The sequence below is a fragment of the Ursus americanus genome, chromosome 31, assembly GCF_024610735.1.
Source record: "Ursus americanus isolate L20-20 chromosome 31, mUrsAme1.1.p, whole genome shotgun sequence".
NCBI lineage: Eukaryota > Metazoa > Chordata > Mammalia > Carnivora > Ursidae > Ursus > Ursus americanus.
In genome coordinates, this window is record NC_142157.1 from 17,804,220 (window position 1) to 17,828,212 (window position 23,993).

Below are 23,993 nucleotides of genomic sequence, written 5' to 3' on the forward strand. Positions count from 1 at the left end.
TGTATATGCAATCCATTTAAAAAGAGAGCGATAGTGAGAGAGAGATTAAGGAAAACCAACTCTTAAAGAGGGATTTGCAGTTACCAGAGGGTGGGGCTGGGATGAGAGAGAATTTATGAATGTAGTCAAAAGGTAAAAATGTCCAATTATAAAATAAATCAGTACTAGGATATAATGTACAATACGATATGAAGACAGTTAACACTGCTGTCTGATAATCTGAAAGTTAAGAGTAAATACTAAGAGTTCCCAACACAAAGGAAAAACTTTTTTTTCATTCTCCTGTTTTCGTAGTTGCACAAGATGATGGATGTTAACTAACACTTCACAATACGTGTATGTCAAATCATTACATTGTATGCCTTAAGCTTACGTGGTATTGTACGTCAATTACACCTTAATAAAACTGGAAAAAGGAATGGCACAGAGTTATAAACATTATTAAATTTTATTAACAAAAACTTTGTACATTTTCTTTAATACATGTGGAATTTTACATCTAGGTAAAATAACAACACATTCAAAATTTACCATTTATACAAATTGTTACAGAATAACAACCAGTGGGTTAAATAAGTAAAATAAACCACACCGATTTTTTTAATTATCTACAAAAGATTTGACTTTCTTTAAAATTCCCCTGAACATATAAAAATAAATTAATTTTACTTTTCAATTAAATCTACCAATTAGAAATATTACAAATCAAAATATCAATGTTATCTTATGAATTTTTCACAATACAAAACAGATTCACAAAACCTTATTTACAGAAATGAGGTAAGAACTGTGCAATGTTTAACCAAGAGACATATTGCAGAATTAACATGTTCTTCCAGCTAAGTCCACAGTGGAGGTCTAATTACAGCTGGGTCTTTTCCACTAATAATTCACACATTTAAGAACAGTTCAATGATTACATCCCCAATTGTTCAATTTATACTCTGCCATACTGTCACACCAGGAGTGTGGCTACCCAAAGTGTAAGGACTGTAAATACAAATTTCACCTGTTTCAGGAACTGTAGTTGTTTTGCTTGTTTGTTTGAAATCACTGTCAGTAAATGGGAAGTTGTTTAAATTTAAAAAAAAAAAGAAAAAAGAATCTTACCAAATCCACTCATTTTTCTTGTGACTCATTAGTGGATAAATACCCAGGTAATAGTTTTGCCTGAGCTATCTACAGTGGCATAGAAAGTTTTTAATAAAGGCAGAACCATGGGGAAGGCTGCTGGTGCGACACTGACTATTCCTACTACGGACTTACAAGGACTGACGATAGTGAAGCCCAGCTGTCTAGAGCCACCTCCACACCATGGAGGTACTAACAGGCACTTGATTCAGGCCAAACCCGACCAGCAGTTTCCAGAGTGGCCCCTCTTTCTGAAAGAAATCTTTCACTGTAAATTGATCTGGTTCCCCCAGCAGCCTTAGAACTCACTTAACTCAAAATATGAGTAGTTACTTTAAAATATGAGTAGGTCTTAGCACTTTATAAAAGAAAAAGAAAGTATTTAGCAAAAGAAAATTACCTTTAGCAGAAGCAGACCATTACCATCCTAACTTGATTACCAAAATTGGCCAAATCCCATTATAAAGAAAATTTTTATAACAAAGATTGCCAAGTCCCAGTTGATGACCTATTCATTTGCAATACTTAACCAATAAAACTCCAATAGAAGATATTGGACAGTTCCTTAAAATTTGTCTCAAGATCTGACTCACAGAGCGAGCACACTGTAACCAAAACAAAAGACTGTATTTCATACTCTAACTTGTACAACAAAATCTAAAAGTTTGTAAATGGAGTAAATCTTTAGTTTTGCTGTTCGTCTCTCCAATTGGTAACAAAATTACTTGTGCACCAACTATATTAAAATCCTCTTAGGTTCATAAATTCATTGCATGTAAATTATTTCATTGACAAAAGTTAGTTATTAAATTTTTTTTTCAAAGTTCAAAAAAATCTGGGTTGAGGGATGGGGGATATATGGGAATTCCATTTCAGTGCAACAAAGCAACAAGAAAATTAATCAAAGCCTTACAAGAAAGTCCTTGTGGCAATTAATCCTTTGTTGTGCAGTTCATTTCTTGTCGCATTTCTTCATAGGTGTAGGAGGGCTGCAATGGCAGCCAGACGAAGTGCTAGAGCCGCAGGAGAGGCAATCTAGAGGTTTCTCAAGTGTCAACTTTTCTCTTGAGTGACAGGCCCAGTTTTATCACTAAGTCTCTGCAGTTAAACAAAATCAAAGGCATTAGGTAAATGAAGGTGTGCCCCGCGCTTGTGGTAATCTTCTCTTAAATTGGAATTCTAACGGAGATAAAAGGTGGTACATATGGTTATTTCATATTTTTCTACAAGCTGGCATGACTACTTTTCAGCACAATAGAAAGACATGAGTTCACTGGTAAACGTGATCGGTTGCTCTGCATTAACCTCAGCAGTGTACGAAGACAGAAGGGCCCATCTGAAGGACAGAACTCAGAGAGAACGGATGTAGAATCGCCCCCCAAATTGACTTTTCCACAGAAGTAGTAATGTGGTATTGGGGGAAAATGAATTCTTTATGGACTAACAAAGTCATGGGTTCTGATCCCACACGTGCCATTTGTCCCTGAAGCTCTAAACTCTTGGGAGTCTCCTTTTACTAATCTATAAAAAAAAATTTTAAGTCCCTCAAGACTGAAATCACATATACTACTGTTATCTGACAAAGAAGCCTGGCACACAGTGGGGTACTCATAAATATTATTTCCCAGCCTTGCTTTTCTCCCATTAGGTACTTCATACTGCTTACTTTTTTCTTATTTATTATCGTAGTTTTCCATTAGAAAACGCACTCCATACTGTATCACCCAGGAAGAGGCAGCTTGTAAATACAGGCATAGCTCGTTATTGTGCATCACTTTACCGCATTTTCCCCCAAATCCAAGGTTGGTGGCAGCCTTGTGTCTAAAAAGCCTATTGGTACTACTTTTCCAACAGCATCTGATCAATTCGTATCTCTATGTCACATGTCAGTCATTCTTGTAATATTTCAAACTTTTTCGTTATTATATTTGTTACAGGGATCTGTGATCAGTGATTACAACTCACTGAAAGCTCAGAGATGGTTAGCATTTTTTTTAGCAATAAAAAGCATTTTTAAATTAAGGTATACACTTTGTTTTTTAGACATAATGCTATCGCACACTTGACAGACTACAGCATGATGTAAACATAATTTTTATATGCGCTGGGAACAAAAACATTCGTCTGACTCACTTTATTACGATATTTACTTTATTGCAGTGGTGTGGACCTGAATCCGCACTATCTCCAAGGTATGCCTGTAGTTTGCTTTCTAACACAAGAACAAATCTGAGAAGAGGAAAAAACAATATAGAAAGTCCCTAAATTAATACAGACTCACGGAACTTCCCCATGTCTGTAGAACACTGGAGAGGTGACTAGGTTTATGACAGTGACAGTCGTATTCACAATCAGGAAGTCAGAGACAGTGGGGCAAACAAAGGCATTCAAGAGTTGATGAAAACCAATAATCCCGCATTTTGAACCAACTCTTGTTACCCAGTACAACCTAAAGTTTCTGAAGACTAACAGCACAGTAAACAGCAAGCTTTCAAAGTAATGGGAAATAGCAAACATTGTGACTCTTCACACTGTGATTTGCCAAGTCTCCCACCTCATTCTTTCCCTTCTTCCTTTTCCTGACGTCCAGTCTCCATTCTATATCCCAATATCCTTCCTCTAACAGGGTTCGCCCTGAACTCGAATTTAAGGGAAACACTTATACTCCAGTAAAGTAGACCTAATTGAAGGGGAGAATTAATAGAAAGAAACAGCCTTAAACTGTGCATATGTATAGTACACTGTTCCTGCATCCATTTTTAATTTATCTTAATTGGTACATTGAAAGGATAAGAGGCTATCACTTACATGAAATTAATAAATTAAATTCCATTACAAATATAATACCATTTACTTTCTTTTTAAAGTTAATCCAGCAGAGTAACTAGAGTGTCCTAAAATTTATATATTATTATAAATATAATTCAGTTTTTCAAAGTACTTTAAAGCAAAATAATAAAAATATTCCAAAATTATCTATACTGGTTCTATAATTAGACAAATTAACTGAACAAAAGTTCCTCAAAAAGCACCAACTATTATCTTTTGAATGGACAGTCCCATGCCACTTACTATAACTAAAATACATTTTCATTTCCAATTTGGTGAATTATAAACGTTCAAACCATATGTACAAATTTAAGCTAATGTACTTAGGGGAGATACAAATTGGCTTGGGTCCTTCATGTTTACAATATCCAGCTGCTGAAACAACTGGTTTTAAGAAGAAATTATCAGGGGAATAATTTTTTTTTTTAGAGACAGTAATCTCTGATTAATCAATACAATTCTTGCTAGTATTTCACGAGAGATCCCAAAGCCGCGATACTTACTGTTACTTTCTGACTTGCACTGTCGCCATGGATGGTGAGAAACGGGTTGGTGGTGGCGGGGTGGAGCGGCGGCGCCTGAGTGCCCGCGAGCAGGTTATTCATGGGGATCTGCGTCGGCGCGGGGATCTGCAGCTGCTGGAGCTCCGGCGGGTGGTGCTGCTGGTGGTGATGCTGTTGCATTAACTGATACAGAAGGGCCTGATGTTGTTCCTTAGGTAAAAACATGTGCGAGAAGATGAGCTCCCGGTCACAGGATTCGGCAGTCAGTAAAGCCTGACTTTTCTATTTTCTTCTTTACTTTAATATTAGATATTTAAATATAAGTCACATTTATACTACTAAGAAAGAAACCAAGTATCTTATCGGGGAAAGGAGACTGCACTAGATAATAACCATCTATTATAAAAATGTCCGTATCACTAGTGAACGGCTTATTTTTAAAACAGGGCGAACAAATATAGGAGATCTTTATTCAAATTAGGTTATCCATGATAATTAAGGGCAACAGCAACTTAGAAGTCACAAGTTATCGGATCTGACTTCAGAATATGGGCCATTCTCATCCCCAGTTCTGGGAATGTAAAGGTAACTGTTAGAGTTCTCATTCACGCCAACAAAGAGTGCTTTCGTTGGTGTAGTCGTGAGACTGTTCTTTGCAGCAAGGATGTACTTGATTTCTCAAGTGTTCACTATGTGCAGGCACTGTTCTGATACATATCAGTGGGGGGAAAAATCCCTGCCCTTCTGTGGCTCAGCCTGAGGGGAAGAGAGAGAGACCAACAAAAACGTTAGGGTATGATTATTGGTAAGGATCAGGGTAAACAGGAATGTGTGGGAGACAGGATGGAGGGGTGGGAATCTCAGATAGGTCAGGGCAGTTCTCACTTGGACAAAGACTTGGGGGCATGGAGGGAATTCGCTATGTGGATATGGGGAAAGAGAGGGGATTTCGAGGAAGAAGGCACAGCCAGTGCTAAAGGGCTATGTGGGAGCATATCCAGTGTGATCGAGGTGACCAGGAGCAGGCTGGAGACAAGCGAAAAGATAGAAGACAAGGGGAGAATGTGGGCCTCATGGTGGTACACCGTGAACACTTCGGCTTTTACTCAAAGTAACATGGGAAACCAGGGGAAGGTCTGAAGCCGAGGAGTGACACAATCTGACTCAGGACTTCTGGATGACACCGATGCAAAGTGTCAGACGAGAGTGAAGGATGACTGCAAGGTTTTGAGCTTGAGCAACTCTAAGTAGGTGCTGCCTTTGGATGAGGTCGGCAAAACTATGTGTGGAGCAGGTTTGTGACAAATGAGCCGTTCAGGTTTGGACATGTTATGCTTGGAATGTCTATTAAAATATCCAAGTGGAGCTATCAAAAAAGCAGTTGGATACAGAGGTTTGAAATTTCAGAAAGGGGCCTGGGCTGAAGATGTAACATCCACATATATTTAAAGCTGGACTGGAGGGGCGCCTGGGTGGCGCAGCCGTTAAGCGTCTGCCTTAGGCTCAGGGCGTGATCCCGGCATTACGGGATCGAGCCCCACATCAGGCTCCTCTGCTGGAAGCCTGCTTCTTCCTCTCCCACTCCCCCTGCTTGTGTTCCCTCTCTCGCTGGCTGTCTCTATCTCTGTCGAATAAATAAATAAAATCTTTAAAAAAAATAAATAAAGCTGGACTGGAGAATGGTATTGGAAGCTATAAGACTGAAGGAGATCACTAAAATTCTAGGTTACTCTAAAAGTGAGAGGCTGAGGTGAAGAGGAAAGGAGGCTAGAGAGGAATGAATGGTTAGGCAGAAGAACACCACGGTAACATGGGCTCCTGACTAAGGGAAGAAAGTGTTTCAAGGGGGAGGGAGTGATCAACTCTGTCAAATGCTGTTGCCAGATCCGTAAGAACAACTGTCTACTGGACTTAGCAGTATGAAGGCCCCGTGGGAGGAGACAGCAAGCAGAAAAACAGGGTAGCAGTTGGTGGGGGGAGAGGGTCAAGCAAGAGTTTTTCTTAAGATGGGAGAAGTCAGTATGCCTTAGAAGAAAATGCACTGCTTGTACAAGAACAAACTTCATCCCACAATCCTGGCTGACAAAGAAAAGACGGCTAAACCACCTGAGTTCCTGTGGTCTCTGAGCAACAATTAAAACCTCCTTAATTAACCATGTTCTAGAAATGAGTCATCTATATGTACTATTACTAATAATAATCTTGATTAAGAGGAAGGACCCCAAATAAACTGAACTTTAGTACTTCGTATTAAGATGAGAGACAAGAAAACAAGATCACATTTTAGTGTAAGCATTAAATTTACATACAATCTATCTTTATACCACTGTAAGAACAGTAATAGTGAAAATGATGATCCACAATCAAAACAAGTATTTTCAATATATTTTTGACTAAAGCAAAATAATGGGTAGATACATTTTATTTACTTATTTATAAGGATTATTTATTTATTTGAGAGGGACAGAGGGAGAGACCTAGAAGGAGAGAGAGAGCATGAGCAGGGGGAAAAGAGTGGGGGTGGGGAAGAAGCAGACTCCCCACTGAGCAGGGAGCCCAACGCGGGACTCAATCCCAGGACCCTGGGATCATGACCTGAGCCGAAGGCAAACGCTTCACCGACTGAGCCACCTAGGAACCCTAAAGATTTTTTTAAGTCAACTCTACACCCAACGCGGGGCTCCACCTCACAACCCCAAGATGAGGAGTCGCACACTCCACCGACTGAGCCAGCCAGGCGCCCCAGAGACTTAGAAAGAAGTTACAAAGGCTGAAACTCTGAGCTAGTTAAATAGTGCGTTCCTTCTCCAAGCAGCCTAACTCAAGGAAGTACGCTAGGGAGATGGAGTGGAGATAGTCGCACAAATAACCCGTCTGCGCAAGGCCAGCCAGAATGTCTCTGCATGCGAGCCACACACTTCCAATCTTTTTTTTTTTTTTTAAGATTTTATCTTCAAGTAAATCTCTATGCCCAACATGGGGCTTGAACTTAACCCCAAGAGTCGCATGCTCTACCAAATGAGCCACCCAGGTGCCCCCCACCCCAACACACACTTAGTCAATTCCTCCTCTCTTCTCCAAGATACCTATTTCACATTTTCTTCTCTCCTGACCACCAATATCCTTATTTCCCTCAGCTGACGCCTTTCCTTTTTTAAAAGATTTTATTTATTTATTTGAGAGAGAGAGAGCACAAGCAGGGGAAGGGACAAAGGGGAGGGAGAAGCAGACTCCCGGCTGAGCAGGAATGTGGAGCTCCATCCCAGGACTCTGAGATCATGAACTGAGCTGAAGGCAGACGCTTAACCAACCCACTGACCTACCCTGGCGCCCCTGATGCCTTTAATTCTAATTTTAAAAATTAAAAACATTAAAAGTGGGTTTCCTCAACCTCCTGCCATAAAATCCCTCTGAGAGCTGCTCTGCCTGCCCTCTTCCCTACAGTGGAATGCTGCTCTCCACTCCCCCCCTTCCATCCCCTCTGAAGAACTCTGCTGCTCTGTTATCCTTCCTCTCTCCTGTTGCCATCAACGTACACATAAGCTGTCATATTAAAAATGAATAGAAAATTCCCCCTTAGGCCATGTCTTTCTTCCACTAGCTGCTCATTTCTCTGGTGTTTTAGCCGGAAGTGTCTGGAGCTGCCAATACTCCGCCTTCACTTCCTCTCCCGCCATTTTCTTCAGAACCATTCGAGGAGGTTTTTACTTCTCACCACAACTGTCAAAATGTCCAGACAGCTGAATCCAATGGTCAATGTACTTGTCCTCCCAGAAGCATTTTTACAGAGCCGAGTCCTTCCTTTGTTGATATATTTTCTTCACGTGAACCCAAGGACACCACCTTCTCTGTTCTCCTCTTAACTCACTGGTCACTTCTCCCCACATCATCAGATTATGCTCTGCTTCCAGGATATCCAGGGCTTAGTACTCAGTCATCAGTCTTCATTCCCTACTGATCTCATAAAATCTTGTAAATCTAAGTATCATATATGCAGCAATGACCCCAAATTTATATTTCCAACTGCAATCCTTTCCCTGGACTCCAGACTCACACAACTGTCCAGTCCAAGGTCCACATCTCACTTGAACATCCAAATAGACATCTCCAACTTAGTATGTCTACAACAGAACTTCTACCTTCTCTCCAAAACCGGTTGTTCCTCCAGGTCTTCCAAGTCTCAGTAAAACTCAACATCCCATTGTTTAGGACTCTTTTTTACCTTGAATGCCTGGCAAACAAGTCTTGTTGGTTTTATCTTCAAAATATACAATCCCAGACGGCTTTTCCCCACATTTATCCTGCTATTTAAGATACCACATCTTCTACCTGGACTGCTCTCAATAGCCTCCCTGTGTCTCTCTTTGCTACCATCTCCCCTCCCAACACATACAACTTCCCATACAACAGCTAAGTTAATCTTTAAGAAATGTGAATTGTTATGTCACTATTCTGTTCAAATCTTCCAATTAATTCTTTAAAATAATCCTGAAAGAAAACGTGAGGATATACGAAACAAGATTTTTAAAGTTGAGATAATTACTAAAACTAGTATACTATATACTATTTTGATATATTTTAAAGTTTCCACAATAGAAAAGTTAAAAAAAAAAATCACTAATGGCTTTTAATCATACTCAGAATCTAAACTTCCTGCCACAGACAGCCAAACAAGGTCCACCCGTGACTTTCTCTCCTCTGCACCAGCCTCTCTCTTACTCTGTGGTCGCGGCAGCCTTCTTTCTAGTACTCAAAACAATAACACATGCAGTCTTTTCCAATGCCGCTCTCCCATTCCCGTGTCACAAATTCATGTTCCTTCAATTTATATTCAGGTCTGTGTTCAAAAGTCACCTACTCAAAGAGGCAAGACTCTGCTATCTAAAATTAGGCCCCAGTGCCAGTACTACCAAAAACCACACATTTATTGTCCACCTCCACTGCTGGAATGAAAGCCCATGAAAATACCAACTCTTACTCATCATCACGTTACCAGAGGCTACAGGAGCACCACAGCACTGTTCTAATATGTGTAAATGAATCAATGTAATGTCACTACAGGTATCATGGACTATACCAAATGGCAAGACAAACGATTTTTGGGTTGCGCATCGATAATGCTATTTCACAAAGTGGGTAAGTCAATACCCATGCTGAATGTCTATTACAGCCTAGATCACTTGCTCCTAATAAAAAGCAAATATTATCAAAAGGAAGAACTTACTGGTGTGAGCTGTTGAGAATTTAACAACTGCTGAAATTGCTGTTGGTGAAGAAATATTTGTCTTTGCTGGTCAGAAAGTAATCCTAGTCCTGAGGCACTGAAAAATGATTAAAGTTCTTATTTTCTACTATATATCTTTAATGTTTTTTAACATGTAAAATGAAAGACAACTTTTCGATTTGGTGTTTAATGAGTTAACAAGTCAAATATTTAAATATAATACTTTCTGATAACAATCACGTACAAATTTCTATTTCTCCTCTCTGTGTGTTTACAGGTAAATAAGAATTCACATTGTCAAGAAATGTTTCGTTTTCCTTTTCATTATAAACCAAGAAGGCACTCAATACTTTATGGAACAGAAATTTAAATGTGTTTATAACATGCATGTGATAATTTTTAATTATTCAAGGATAATTTAACCCACTCTAAATAACACGTATGTAAAACAAGGAAAAAAATCCCAAGTACTAATTGACTTAACCTAACCTTTTTTAATGGTCCCAATGGAGAGTAAAATTAAACACCAAAGAAAAGGGAGCCAGAAAAATAGTTTACTAGTATCCATTGCGAATCCATTTAAAATGATTTATTCCTTAAATGTACGTTCAGTAACAACCTGGCTTTAGTCCCCGTATTTTGAACAGTCAAATGAAACTCCAGTACCATGAAACAGTTTCACTCACAGGAAATTCAAGATAATTTGATATAGGCCTTCATCATATATCAAAATTTTTAATTATAAAACTAGCAAAACTGCATGGCTGAATTTTAAGAAATTAAAATTCATTCATATACGATCTTCATTACAATATTATTTTTCCTCAGAATTTGTGATACATGAAGGTAATACACAAGGGGAGATAATATGGATCAAGACTGAAATTTTTAGCACAGAATATATTTAATGCTTTATTACTAAAAGTGATTTAATTTTGTTTTAATCTGAATTACTTAAATTTCAAAAATAAATGGCTCTCAGAATAATACACTTAATCTGGAAGTTTGCTAGATTTTCATTTCTTGATTACATCTACAAGAAGCACAGTAAAAATCCCAATCTGGAAGCATGACAATACTGGAACTATGTTGCATGAAGAACCCAAAATATACTGAGTGAGTTTCTTACCTGTTAGTCAGTGTAGCTGGCATTGGATGTGTTGCATTAGGTGGTACAGTGGTGTGGGTGAGGGGGGCAGGGTTCTGGGATATTGTGACAGGGGTCTGAATCACCCCATTTAAAGCTCCTACAATGCCATTAATTGCCAGTTGGTTACCTGGCAAAGCTCCAATTATTCCACCCACTCCAGGCACTGCAGGAATGGTGGATGTGACGGTCTGCATCCCACTAGCCAGTGCCCCCACTGTCACACCATTGACCTGCTGAACTCCACTAACACCTGAGCCCTGCTGAGCGGGACTCTGCCCAGCAGGAGGTGGAGTAGAAAGAGCAGAAGAACTGCTGGTGCTTTGTCCACTGGAGGTTAAGTCCTAATGTAAGAAAGAACAGAAACATTAAGTTAGAAAGAACACAGCAAAACTGTTTAAAATCATCTTAAACCATTTAATGTGATATACTGTTGTTCGTAAGAAAAACACAGAAATGAAACTAACCACACCAAAATTACCTGATTTAATACAGGAAGAGAATTATCAGGTAAAAAGCTGTTTCCTAGATGAGGGCTCTTACTGCTGTTCAAGGAATCAGTGGCAGGAGCTAGAATAATAAAAGACAAAAAGAAACCTATTTACCCTGCTAAATTACATTATGTGTAAGATTAAAGGCTTATCTAAAAGCTTATCCTGAAGCCCACATTAAAAACACTTAAATATTAAGTCTTGCTATACCTAATACCAGTTTAAAGGGAAAAATCTATAACTCTATTGAATACTATGGCTTTAAATCAATAAAGAGATCATTACGCATTTAAATAACTATTATAGTTAAATTATGTACTAAAGAAGTTAGAGCAAATTCAAGTTGATGACTTAACAGATTCTTCATGTTCTTTGAAAATAACCTATCATCACTTTTCTACTTCTTCATGTAACTGGTAACCAGTTATTATTTACTTATTATGAAAAAGATACTGAAAGTCTATCCTACTTTCCTTAGATATGCAGTTAAGTATTTTCATACTTACCATTCTGTGCTGAAAATGCATGCATTTGATGAGATGGACTAGGATTTGTAGTTATTGTTGGAAAAGGCACTGAGAGCTGTGCATTCAATAACTGAAGACGTTCCTTTTTGGCTGTCAAGTTTTTAATCTGCTCTTCCAATCTCCGATTTTCAACTTGAAGTTGGTGTAATGACTTCAGCATTCCTAAAACTAGCAAGCATTTGGATGGTTTTAATAAAGAGAAATTCCCACACAGGACTAAGTATTTTACAGACCTAAGTGTCAATAACTTTAAAAATAAGTAAATAGTACATAGTACTTTAAAATAGTAAAGTAGAAATTCTGTAAAGCATTTTTTTTTTAAAGATTTTATTTATTTATGTGACAGAGAGACAGCCAGCGAGAGAGGGATACACAGCAGGGGGAGTGGGAGAGGAAGAAGCAGGCTCATAGCGGAGGAGCCCGATGTGGGACTCGATCCCAGTACGCCGGGATCACGCCCTGAGCCGAAGGCAGACGCTTTTAACGACTGCGCTACCCAGGCACCCCGAAATTCTGTAAAGCATTTTCAAATTACTAGGTTTTATATTTAAATTTATACGCAGATATAAATATACCACAATATATTATGTGTACATATAAGCATAAAGGGATACTGGTCCTAGATGTACCTTCTGGAAACTTTGTTGCCACATATAAAAAAAAAACAAAAACCCACCCATCTGGTCTAGGTAGGTTCCATTCTCAAAGAAAAATGATGACATTTTATTTTCATCAAAATAAAAACCTAATTAAAAATTCAAAGTGCCTGCCATAATTTTTCATTAAAATCGTATTTAAAATGGGAAAGAATTACACCAATATCCTTCACCACAACAGAGAGCACAAGTTTTTATGTGCCGCTTGGTTAAGCTAAGCAAGCCACGAGACCGGGGGTGAGAAGCCAGCCTCCAAGCCCGGCGGCTCGGCATGCTGATCCACACATCGCCCAGCAGGGGGCAGTGTGTGCGCACCACAGCCCCCGCTCCCGGCTCCCGGCTCCCGGCTCCCGGCTCCCGGCTCCCGGCTCCCGGCTCCCGGCTCCCGGCTCCCGGCTCCCGGCTCCCGGCTCCCAGAGAAAAGCCGATCATCTGTAAACAGGCGGTTTCTGTCCTGCCTCATCACCTTAAGTAGTTTCAATTCCTTCCACAACTCGGACCTCTCAACTGACAACACTGAGTAGTTATGCCAGGGTGATGGACACTTTAAAAGTTCTCCGTACACATATTAAAAAGTTGTATTTGTTTAACATGCCCTCAGGGCCTTCAGAAGACATACGTGAAGCGGTACAGACATATATGGTCATCACCCAAGGACTTAACTTTTATCCCTCCTCTTCAAGATGCTACAAAGAAACCCTCAGTGTACCCAAATGAGATGCAATAAGACTACGCTAAACCTGTCCTCCAGCTATCACGTTTAAAGGATTATCCTGGCATGAATTTCCTCACAATTAGCATTTTTCGTCAAGGCACCATTCATAAAAAATAAAACAAAACACCAAAAAACTCCCCAAAATACCAATTTGCAGCACTTGTCTACTAACAATAAGTAAAATGTTTTATTTTGATACAATAAAGCTGTAAAAGCCTATATACCAAAATTATAAAAACTACCTATTTTTTCCCCCAAAATATATATCCTTAACAAAAGGCCACTTCCCCAGCTAACTGTCACTTATAGTAACTTTGCTTTTTTGGCATTTTTCACCCATGATCCTCCCTAATACTTAACACTGAAAAATACTAAATATGTATATAAAGTACATATATTACATAATTTTATAAGTTAATGACATATAACATACAAGATATAGATAATTTAGTAATTCTTATACTTTCTCATACAAATTCTAAAATTAAGAAGACAGTTGGCTGTACTTGACTATACGCATTTTTATTTTACTTTTTCAAAATTATTTTGGGGCAGGGGGGCACGGGCAGAGGGAGAGGGAGAGAGAAACTCAAGCAGACTTCCCACTGAGTGAGGAGTCTGATGCGGGGCTTGATCTCAGAACCCTGAGATCATGACCTGAAACCAAGAGTTGGACATTCAACCAACTGAGCCACCCAGGCGCCCCTGGTGAAATGCATTTTTAAAAATGAATTCTCCAGAGGTAAGCTAAGTTTTCTTCAAACAATTAAGCTAAGAGAAGATATAACTCATGTATTTTCATAAAATTTAAAAACTGCTAAGAACATCGTACCAATATTAAAATAATTCAAAACAGTAACAATAACCACTAAACAGGTAAGTGCTTACTATGAGCTAGGCAATGTTCTTCATGGTTTTCATGCCATTTAATGATCAAAACAACACTATGATACAGGTACATTATTATTCCCACTCTACAAATGGGAGATAAAGTACACATGAAGAAACTTGCCCAAGATCATATCGTTAATAACAGGTAAAGAGGATTCAAGTTCAGTGGTAAAACTGTAGAATTGGCTCTATTAATCCACTACACTACTTTCTTTCCATATTATATAAAACATATTTCATAATTTCACTGCTATTGATGAAGTGTGACTGCTGCATTTATCCATCCATCTGGCTGTCCATCCATCTTTTAAAGACATGAAAAGAATACTTACTGTCACTAGGAGTACCCTGTTCTAATAAAAACTGCTGTCCTTCACTCCACTGCCTCTCCAAAAGCTGTTCTATGCTGGCTGCTACTGGAGGCAGATTTTCCAAACTGCTGTTGACCGGTTGATCATAGCGAACTTGTAAGCTGCTTACAGGAGATCTGTTGAAAATATTAATTCTCGGGTTAAACAGAAAGAGAGTGCATTCACATTTCTTACCTTATGCTGACCCTTTCCCTGTAAAAGTCTTCTAACTCCAGGCTGCCTATGCTGGAAGAATGATAAAACCATAATCCACCCTAAAATTGAGTAATTACCATTCTTCCTCCCCAAATTATAAAATCAGGGGAATAGCTGTCTATATACTCAGCAATTAAAAACCACTAGGAAATATAAACACCTCCCCCAATAATCTCTGAAATAGGCTGTAAAAGAACCTGATATAGCTTTAGACAAAAGGGGGAAATACAGTATTAGAAAACTTTAAAATAATCAGCCAGAAGAGAAGAGTTCCACGATCCTATTTTAATATACAAAATATCAGAATAACACTGTACAATTATAATAATATAGAAAGCATTTTAATTTACAACCGAGAGAATCTCAATTATCAGTAAAAAGAAATTTTTAATAATTCTGAAGGAGCCTTTTGTTATAAAGTAAAAAAAATATGGATTTTCTAGTATTTACAGGATTAAGGAGCATTAGCAAGACCAAAGTAATTTTTAGCTGAACCCTTTATACAATTTTTTTCTAAAATGCCTTGGATCTGTACTTCAAGTGGTAATAACTTAATCAAGTCTTCCAAAACAAATATTACTTATATTAAGATGAACATGAATGGTCTCTCATCCATTTTTTGTTTTAAATTAGTACACGTGGCCATTTCTGCTCTCCAGCCTCCACACTTATGTAATACATTAGTAAAAAGGGCTTTAGACTTTCCAAAGTGTTTCCACATAACTAACTACCTCATATGATCTTCATAACAACTAGTGAGAAGTCAAAACCCGTCTTATTGGTTCCATTTCTATATGAGGAAACACGATGGGGCTTCAGAGACTTGTGCAAAGACAGGCTGCTGGTGAAGGGCGGAGAGCTGGGTGCGGCTCGGGTCTTCTAAAAGCCGCCGCTGCAGTGTGCTTCTCTACCAAATCTCTCTCAACAAGTTAAACAAACGAGGTTTTTTATTCCACACGCAAACATCACGTGCTCCATACAGTTGACCATCCCTCTCCAAATAGTGTATGATGCCATGATAATTGAGGTTATTACATTTCAGGCTGATTTTTAAATGGTAATATAAAGTTAGAAATATATGCTAAAAATAATTTGGTAAAATTTATTCTTTTAAATGTTTTATCCATTTAGCTAATGAAAGACTAAGAACTGTGCTACGCAAAATAGCACTGAGAGATCTTACAAAATTTCTAGGTAGCTTCGAGGATATTTTAGGCTTAAGAAGGGAACACAGAAATGCTTCCTCCACTAAACACATGAGCAAAAGCCCATTAGTTTTCTTCGAAAAGAGAATTAAATAGTACAGAAATAATCACAGCATAAAATTATAGATTAGTGAGTTGATGTTATCAGTGTATGCTTCAGATTCCTAGTTGGAAAAGAAGGAATATTTCATCTCCTCCAGAGTTCAATTAGGGAAAATAATACTATTTTTAGATCACCCAGGAATTTTGTAGGAAAAGACACTACTGGATGTACCACTTTCTAGAAAATAGCAAAATTAGAGGTTACTGAACTAATCTAATGATAAAGATGTTCCTTAAGACATTACCAATATATCAGCAACATAATAACAGATATTCACGGTATCACTGCATAAAAATCTAAATTTTTAATGAATTTTTAAGTTCCCATAGTTGAAAAATGTTCATTTCCCATAACTGAAAAAAGACTCCAGAATGGGCTTTTACCTCCTGCTGTTCTCCATTCTCACCCACTCTAACCACACTTGAGGCAGAGTTTGCAAAATTAGAGAGCAGAGAGAAAACAAACTGAAAGAAGGTACAGAAATTGAAAGTAGAATACAATTAATAAAAAGAGAGCCACAGCCTAAAGTTCCACTGGTTCTATAAATTAATACAATATTCCCTTCTGCCATACTGCCCACTGAGAACAGATGATGTGGGGCACTTAGACCATGCTCAGAGAAATTCAACCCTTTCCATAGAATTGTGGTAAGAACGCTAACAGGAAAAACCTTAAATACATTACACAAGGTACCTAAATTCTATCATATAGTATCTACAACCATTTCACAGACTGTAATAATTTGTTATACTTTGATTCAAACAATTTTAGGAACTAGAGGGATTTTTTTTTTCAAAAGTTTATCTTTTTCTTAGTAATCTCTACACCTAATGTGGGATTCAAACTTAAGACCCCAAGATCAAGAGCTGAATGCTCTTCTGACTGAGCCAACCAGGTGCCCCAAGAACTAGAGGGATTTTTGAAATGAGCCCCAAGAGCTAGGAACTTGAGACAAAAGGGTTAAGTGCTTTGCCCACAACAGCGTCAAAACTGGAATCCAAAGTTGAAAGCCTTGAGTCTTGTGCCTTTAACAGGTTTAAAGACTATTTTATGACCAAAAAGAATTAGCCAAATTAATGTATTTAATAGTACCAGCAGCTAAACAGACAAATGATAAAAACAAGAGAGTTGAAACTGATTGGAAATCTAAGAAAAGGGACATCTTCTTAAAAGCTTAGAAATCTAACCATGTCTTCAATATTCAAATTAATTTAGAATCATTTTTCTTGACAGTCCAGACATGCTTCTTATCTACAGAATGCTTTTACAGCCTCACAAATGTATGCTCTGATAGGAGATAAAGAAGTTTCCAAATCTCAAAATGTTTCCTTTGCCTATACTCTGCAGAGTAAATAGCGCTTACCGTGGTGAGAGACTTCCTCGGGGCGAGCTTCCTCTGCCAACAAGGCTGCGGCTATTGTCTCCAAGATCTTGATCTGCAGTGTAAATATTTCATAGCTGATAAAGTGACTCTCACTAGATAAGAGGTTTTAAGCTCTTGCCCTGATTTTTCCTAAAACATACATAAAACCTTTACCACTATCTTTGCAGTTACTATGAAAGTAGAAGATCTAGTATGTAGCTAGTTCAGAATTGCTGAACTGTGGCATGTAAGGCGTTGTCCCTACACGTTTTTGTGGGTGTAGAAGGCCGTGGATTATGTTCCCTTCTTTCATTCCTTTCAATTTTACAGCACAGAAGCGTGGTTTGCATTTGCAGTACCCTCCCCTCAGCCACTTTTAATTTCTACGGTTAAAGTAATGAATCACAGCTGTGGACAGCTAATCTGTATGCTTATCACAGCAAATCCTTATGCTTTGTATTTTTTAACACTTTGCATCCCAAGACAAGTCATAAAATGCATAATGTATTATTACATAGAGTCACACACCATAACTAAAATTACATATATTACATGGATCCTCACACCAAGAATAAAATTAAACACTAAAAATTTAAGTTGACAAAAACAAGTAGGAATATTCTGTACTTAGAAAGGAAAAAATTAATTTCTTCAAAATAACTCTTAGATAACACCGAATATCTCTGCTTGAAAAGTAACTTGTATTTCTCCTACAGTCAGTTCCTTCTAAAATCACCCTATCTGGCCTCTTTCAAGGTTGTCCTCCCCCCCCCCCCCTTATTCTGAGTCAGGTAACCTCTGACCCTTAGAGGGTAAAGACATGACTGATCCATTCTTGGTGAACTGCTAAACCCATTCCCTTCCCCCAAACAGGCATGACTACTTGGACATGTCAACAAATCCTTAAGGATGGAATGAAACAAAGCAAATCCAGTGGCTCATTAAAACGGTATAAGAGGCAAATGCTACAAAATGTCAACTGGTAAAAATTCACAGGATTACTAAACACTGTAGAAATTCTTTAACAGGATTTTTTTTTAACCAAGTTTGTGTAATGCAATTTCATGAATTATGCAAATAAAGGTTTAGGCTATTCACAGAAAAGCCCAGTGTTACGTTACTTTCATTGCACAGAACTGAGAACTGAACACATCAATCAGAAAAGTCACAGGAGACGTTGTTGCGCCCCTGCCCGCGGATGGCTCTGCTGAAACACGTACACTGCAGACAGCAGAAAGACGTCACAATTCTGAAGCACAGCACACTATTTACTTCCAACTGTGACTCTTCGGGGGGGGGGGGGGGGAGGCACAACCCTATATGAACCACACCTTTAGACTTTTCCAAGAAAATGAGCCAATGGGGGTGGGGGAATTACACTGGGGGAGAATTTAAAATTTGCTGAAAACTTACCTGTTTGATTATTTTCAGACTGAACTATGAGAGCTGCCATTGATGAGCTTGGATTTAATCTACTGCCATACACATGAGATGGTGCTTGACTAAGCGAAGATCCAGAGAGGGTATTTGCCTAAATGTAAAGAATGACCAAGATAAACGAATGTAATTGAAAATACCTTCATATTTTTCCTCCTAAAAGACCTAGTAACTATTTTGTCCAACCTAAGAATATAAGCAAACATTCCTGACTTTCTGAAGAGCAAATTTCATTTTTACTTGTTTTACCATTCCAACATTTCAATTTTTGAAAAGTTACAGAATTCCAAATTTGAAAAATTAAGACTGGCATAAGGTTATTCTTGCTTTAATTTCAAAGTATCTAGTCACTAACAAAACCCAATGGCATGGTAACCATGTGAACATATGACTAATTATTTAATCTTATTAAACCATTTACAAAATAAGGGCAGGTAGACAACAGATGTCTAACAAATGCTTCATCTCTTACATCACAGGCTGGCGAAGGAGGTCAAAAGGTCCAATTTCTACTTTTAGTATTTTAACTATACAGAGCTATATTTCCATTGCTTAACTCTGTCATTAGTAAAACCTGCACACTATTCTGTTACTTCCTATTTTGATAGACTTGGAAGCCTGCTGCTTTTTCTGTTTTGTTTTGTTTTTATTTTAAAAGAAAGCAAACAGGCATCACAAGTATGTTTTCTATACAATGCAGAGCTCAACGAATCACAGCTTTGCCCTGACCCCATATAAGGCACTGTCTTTTTGGCAGGAAGCCAGCTCCACTAACTGGAGAGCTGGTCCAAAGTTTGTAATTCATTCATGTTGCTAACCACAATTCTGAAGGCCTCTACTGGGACTGGTGCCAAACAAGCGAAAATGAACCCTTAAACAGATGAAGCTAAGGAGGCTGGCCAAAGTCTTGCGTAATCCAATGTAATAAAAATGCCTTCTTTGATGTGAATACTTTCTCCCACTTTCTAAGAATATTATAACCTTAAAATGTGGCATTTTGGGAGCAAATCTCTTGTACACAAAATACTGTTACTCAAAGAAGGCTATTACTAGTATTTGCCTGAAATACTTTTCAGATTTAACAGAACCACAAATTTTTTAAGTGGACTTCATATTCCTTTTCATGAATGAAATCAAACTTAAGCTTTATAAAAATGAAATCATTATATAGTTATTTCAGAACAGAATTTTGGAAAATAATGTCAAAGGACTGAAGCACTTCTAATATAAAGAAGTTGAATAAGAGCAAAACAAAAGATGGGGAACACTCTAACATGCACAACTGCACACAGGAGACCAACATAACACAGTGGTTATAACGAGGAAATATTACAGAAAATAAACTGTGTTTCTGGAAAGACTCAGACCCTGACATTATATATGGCCTCTAGCCAACTTACTGGGCATGAAAATTGGACTTTACAATTCACAGAAATAGTCTGTGATGTAGAATCCTGTCCTTGTTTTCCATGTCTCAAAGGGTATATTTTCTAGCTCATTCTTTCATGTCTAAGTTTAATTCGTCAATTTTCGGTTTCATTTTTCCTCTTATTAAAGATGTTATAGAAAGTCAATAAGTTTGTACTGTAAAGTCTTCTTTAATGATCAATTAGCCCTCAGGAAAAGGTAAGGCGTAATTTTAACCTCAAGATCATACCAGACACTTACCATGTATTTAGTAGTACAGCATACTAAAATACAAAGTTCATAAATGGAAATATACTTAAGATTTTTCTACATCTCCAGAAGTCAACTACCTGGAAATCTTGGCTACTCCTAAAATAACTTAGGGTAAGAAAAATCACCAAACAGACAAACAGAAAGACCAGATGTTACCAGTCCCATGTGTAAACATCTCAGGTACCATGTACTTAAAAAATATCCTTTGCAGAACCAATTTGCTGTTATTCTAGATATAATTCTAAAAAGATCTAAATAAGCATATAAAAGATGAGAAGTAGAAAATTAATTAGAAAGAGGAAGAAAAGTCAGTTCTTGAGACATTTGTTGGCAGCAGTAATCAACAGCTAACAGTAGAAGAAGAAAGAGAAAAATATGAGCAAGACTGACAGCATATTCCAGAGTGCTGCTAAAGTGGTGCTCACGGAACATGGACATCTAAATGCCTCGGCATCTGTATCTTAGCCTTCTGCCTCCCCTTTTTCATGCAGTCATCTATAAGGGTTGAAACATAACTAATATTATACCAGTTGGACCACTTTTTCAGTTCCAATTATCAGTTTTATGAGATGCCTTAGTCTCTTGGTAAGAATCAAAAATCCTACTCCTCAGAAAAACACTTTTTTTCAGGAAGGGCTCTTTCTGCAAGGGCTTTATATTTATCCTTATTAGCTTCACATTTTTTGATGCAGTCTTCAAATTATCTTAGTTACTCTATCACACATTGGCTCCCATACTACAAGATCACAACGCAAAGCAGTACTGCACGGTAACTGATCTGCATAATGACCACCATCAGGAAGAAGATAAATAGTTAGCATAATTCCAAACAAAGGAAAGTCTGTATTTTATAAAGGTGGCAAGCAAAAGTAAAATTAATAATAAAATAAAAACCTAAAATGGGAATACATTCTTCCTTATCCTAAATGACCAATTCCCCAAATTCCCTGAATGAGTAAAAATTATCTGGTAGTTTGTTTTTTTAAAAATTATTGCATTTATTGAAACCAGAAACTTTGGAAAGAGATTAAAAGTTATTAATTTTATCAGGTAGCATTTTGTGGTGTGTTAAAACATCTAAACCACTCTACATTAAAACTCAAATCATTGGGGGTGGGGGAATGGGATAGGCTGGTGATGGGTAGTAAGGAGGGCACGTATTGCATGGTGCACTGGGTGTTATACGCAACTAATGAATCATGGAACTTTACATCAAAAATCAGGGATGTACTGTATGGTGACTAACAATATAATAAAAAATATTATTATAAAAAAACAATAAAATTAAAAAATTTAAAAAATAAAACTCAAATCATTAATAATATCATTTTAAGTGGTAACATGAGTTACTAAAGAATCCACAAATGTCTGACACTGCTTAGCCAATACTTCTGCAATGATGTTTAGAAGGGTTAATGTTGGGAACCCATGATAACTCTGTTGCCAACTCAGGGCCAAGAAACCCCATCGGTTTAGTGAAAAACTTAGTAGCAATGAAGAAGGGTAAGCAGGGCGGGGGGTGGGGGCTGTGACTTCTTGAGGAAAGCATACACATAACGTCAGACATCTTGTAGACTCAAAAATTTCTATTTTTAATAAGTGAAAGCACTAAGATTCTGGGGGATAGAAGGAAATCCATGTAAATAAAGAAACACTGGTTAAGAAGCATAAAGGGCATTGAAAGCTTTCACTGTAAGAGAAATCTGGAATAAAGGAAATATACACACTTCTTCCACAGCATACTTTGGAAATGAATGTTTCAAAGTGCATTGAAAGCCAATTATTAATACACCATAAGCCTGCTTCAGAAGACCTGGTATAAAAAACTGGCAATTCTTTTTGGAGAGAAGTACCTACCTTAGGACATTTTAATTTTATCTTGCCCAGGTAAGGAGAATGGCTAACTCAGGAGCAGAGATCCTCCTTGAATCTACTGGCACTGTAAGTATGAATTGTTAACTCTGGGGAAGCTGAGTCAAAGATATCATGATATATGGGAACTCTACTTTTGCAACTTTTCTATATACATCTATAATTAATTTAAAATAAGAAGTTAAAACAAACAAAAAAATGATTATGGGGTGCCTGGGTGGCTCAGTCGGTTAAGCAGCTGACTTCGGCTCAGGTCATGATCTCAGGGTCCTGGGATCGGCCCCGAATCGGGCTCCCTGCTCAACTGGGAGTCTGCTTCTCCCTCTGCCTCTCCCTGCTAGTACTCTCTCTATCAAATAAATAAAAATAAAATCTTAAAAAAAAAAAAAAGGTTCTAAAACAAACTGGTTACTTGACTTCATAGTGTCCCACTGAAATATCATCTACTCAACATGTGAAGACAGGTGTTAGATCAAGATAAAAACATGTAATAAATATTATAAGTTCATATTGCCATAATAAACTTCTGCTTTAACTTCCAATACATATCTTAGACTTTTTTGTTTCCTTCTCAAGATTAATAATTGAAAGGGACCACTTCTACTCAAGATGTTATATGACACGTATTCTAATACTTTAGTAAAAGCCTCACTAAGAGAAGTACAATTATTTTACAAGATGGACCCAAAGGCAAGTAGAGTAAGAATAAATTGAATAATTATTGAGGTAAATTTAAGCCACTTTGGAAAAATAATACGTTTAGGTGCCTGAGTCAAACAATCCTAAGCAAACTTAGAATAAGTTATTATGCTAAAACATCTAGGAAGATAATGCAGGTCTCTACCATGGCAGTATTCAAATTCAAAGCAAATCAAAGAAATTTAGTGTTTCCTAAGTAGATTCACAGACCATATTAAAATATTAACAAGATTAGGGGGCGCCTGGGTGGCACAGCGGTTAAGCATCTGCCTTCAGCTCAGGGCATGATCCCAGCGTTATGGGATCAAGCCCCACATCAGGCTCCTCCGCTAGGAGCCTGCTACTTCCTCTCCCACTCCCCCTGCTTGTGTTCCCTCTCTCGCTGGCTGTCTCTATCTCTGTCAAATAAATAAATAAATAAATCTTTAAAAAAAATATATTAACAAGATTAAAATGACATTTCAGCTTGAAATTTCCCCTGTTGATAACAGTTCACTCCTATATTCCAAATGTCTGCTTATGACCATAGAGAAGTTTTTAAAAGAACTCTAGTTGTAAAGTAACCTTACCAAATTCCTAGGCACTTGGCCCCTTCTGAAAGAGTTAGTTGTGGAGGAGAAAAGAGTCAGGCTAAAGCCTCTCAGTTATTTGAATATCAGACTTAAAACCGGATGTTTTCCTTTAGGGTTTTTTCTCCCTAATGTTGGTAAAGGCAGAATAATAAAGAATAAACAAAAAAAATTAAGATTGAGAGAACATAACCTATAAAAACTTCACCTCTGTAAGTATCACAGCAATACATCATCTAGAAGTGTAGAGGGGGGCGCCTGGGTGGCACAGTGGTTAAGCATCTGCCTTCAGCTCAGGGCATGATCCCAGCGTTATGGGATCGAGCCCCACATCAGGCTCTTCTGCTATGAGCCTGCTTCTTCCTCTCCCACTCCCCCAGGTTGT

At 37.8% G+C, this 23,993-nt stretch overlaps 1 protein-coding gene across 12 annotated transcripts in view; it reads right to left on the reverse strand.

Moving 5' to 3' along the window:
• Nucleotides 1-440: 440 nt before the first annotated feature.
• The window catches only part of MLLT10 (MLLT10 histone lysine methyltransferase DOT1L cofactor), a 238,176-nt gene continuing 214,623 nt past the window's right edge, over nucleotides 441-23,993 (reverse strand). For 7 of the 12 annotated variants that reach the window (XM_087857630.1, XM_087857631.1, XM_045787299.2 and 4 more), the window contains 9 exons: nucleotides 18,765-18,882; nucleotides 17,352-17,424; nucleotides 14,447-14,601; nucleotides 11,832-12,020; nucleotides 11,316-11,404; nucleotides 10,817-11,178; nucleotides 9,688-9,784; nucleotides 4,464-4,673; nucleotides 443-2,229 (listed from right to left, as the gene is read on the reverse strand). In XM_087857630.1, coding sequence (XP_087713756.1) covers nucleotides 2,185-2,229; nucleotides 4,464-4,673; nucleotides 9,688-9,784; nucleotides 10,817-11,178; nucleotides 11,316-11,404; nucleotides 11,832-12,020; nucleotides 14,447-14,601; nucleotides 17,352-17,424; nucleotides 18,765-18,882 — 1,338 coding nt within the window. In that variant the 3' untranslated portion in view covers nucleotides 443-2,184. Of the gene's footprint in view, nucleotides 2,230-4,463; nucleotides 4,674-9,687; nucleotides 9,785-10,816; nucleotides 11,179-11,315; nucleotides 11,405-11,831; nucleotides 12,021-14,446; nucleotides 14,602-17,351; nucleotides 17,425-18,764; nucleotides 18,883-23,993 lie in introns of all 12 variants that reach the window. The other 5 variants (XM_045787333.2, XM_087857633.1, XM_045787365.2 and 2 more) reach the window with 3 other exon arrangements.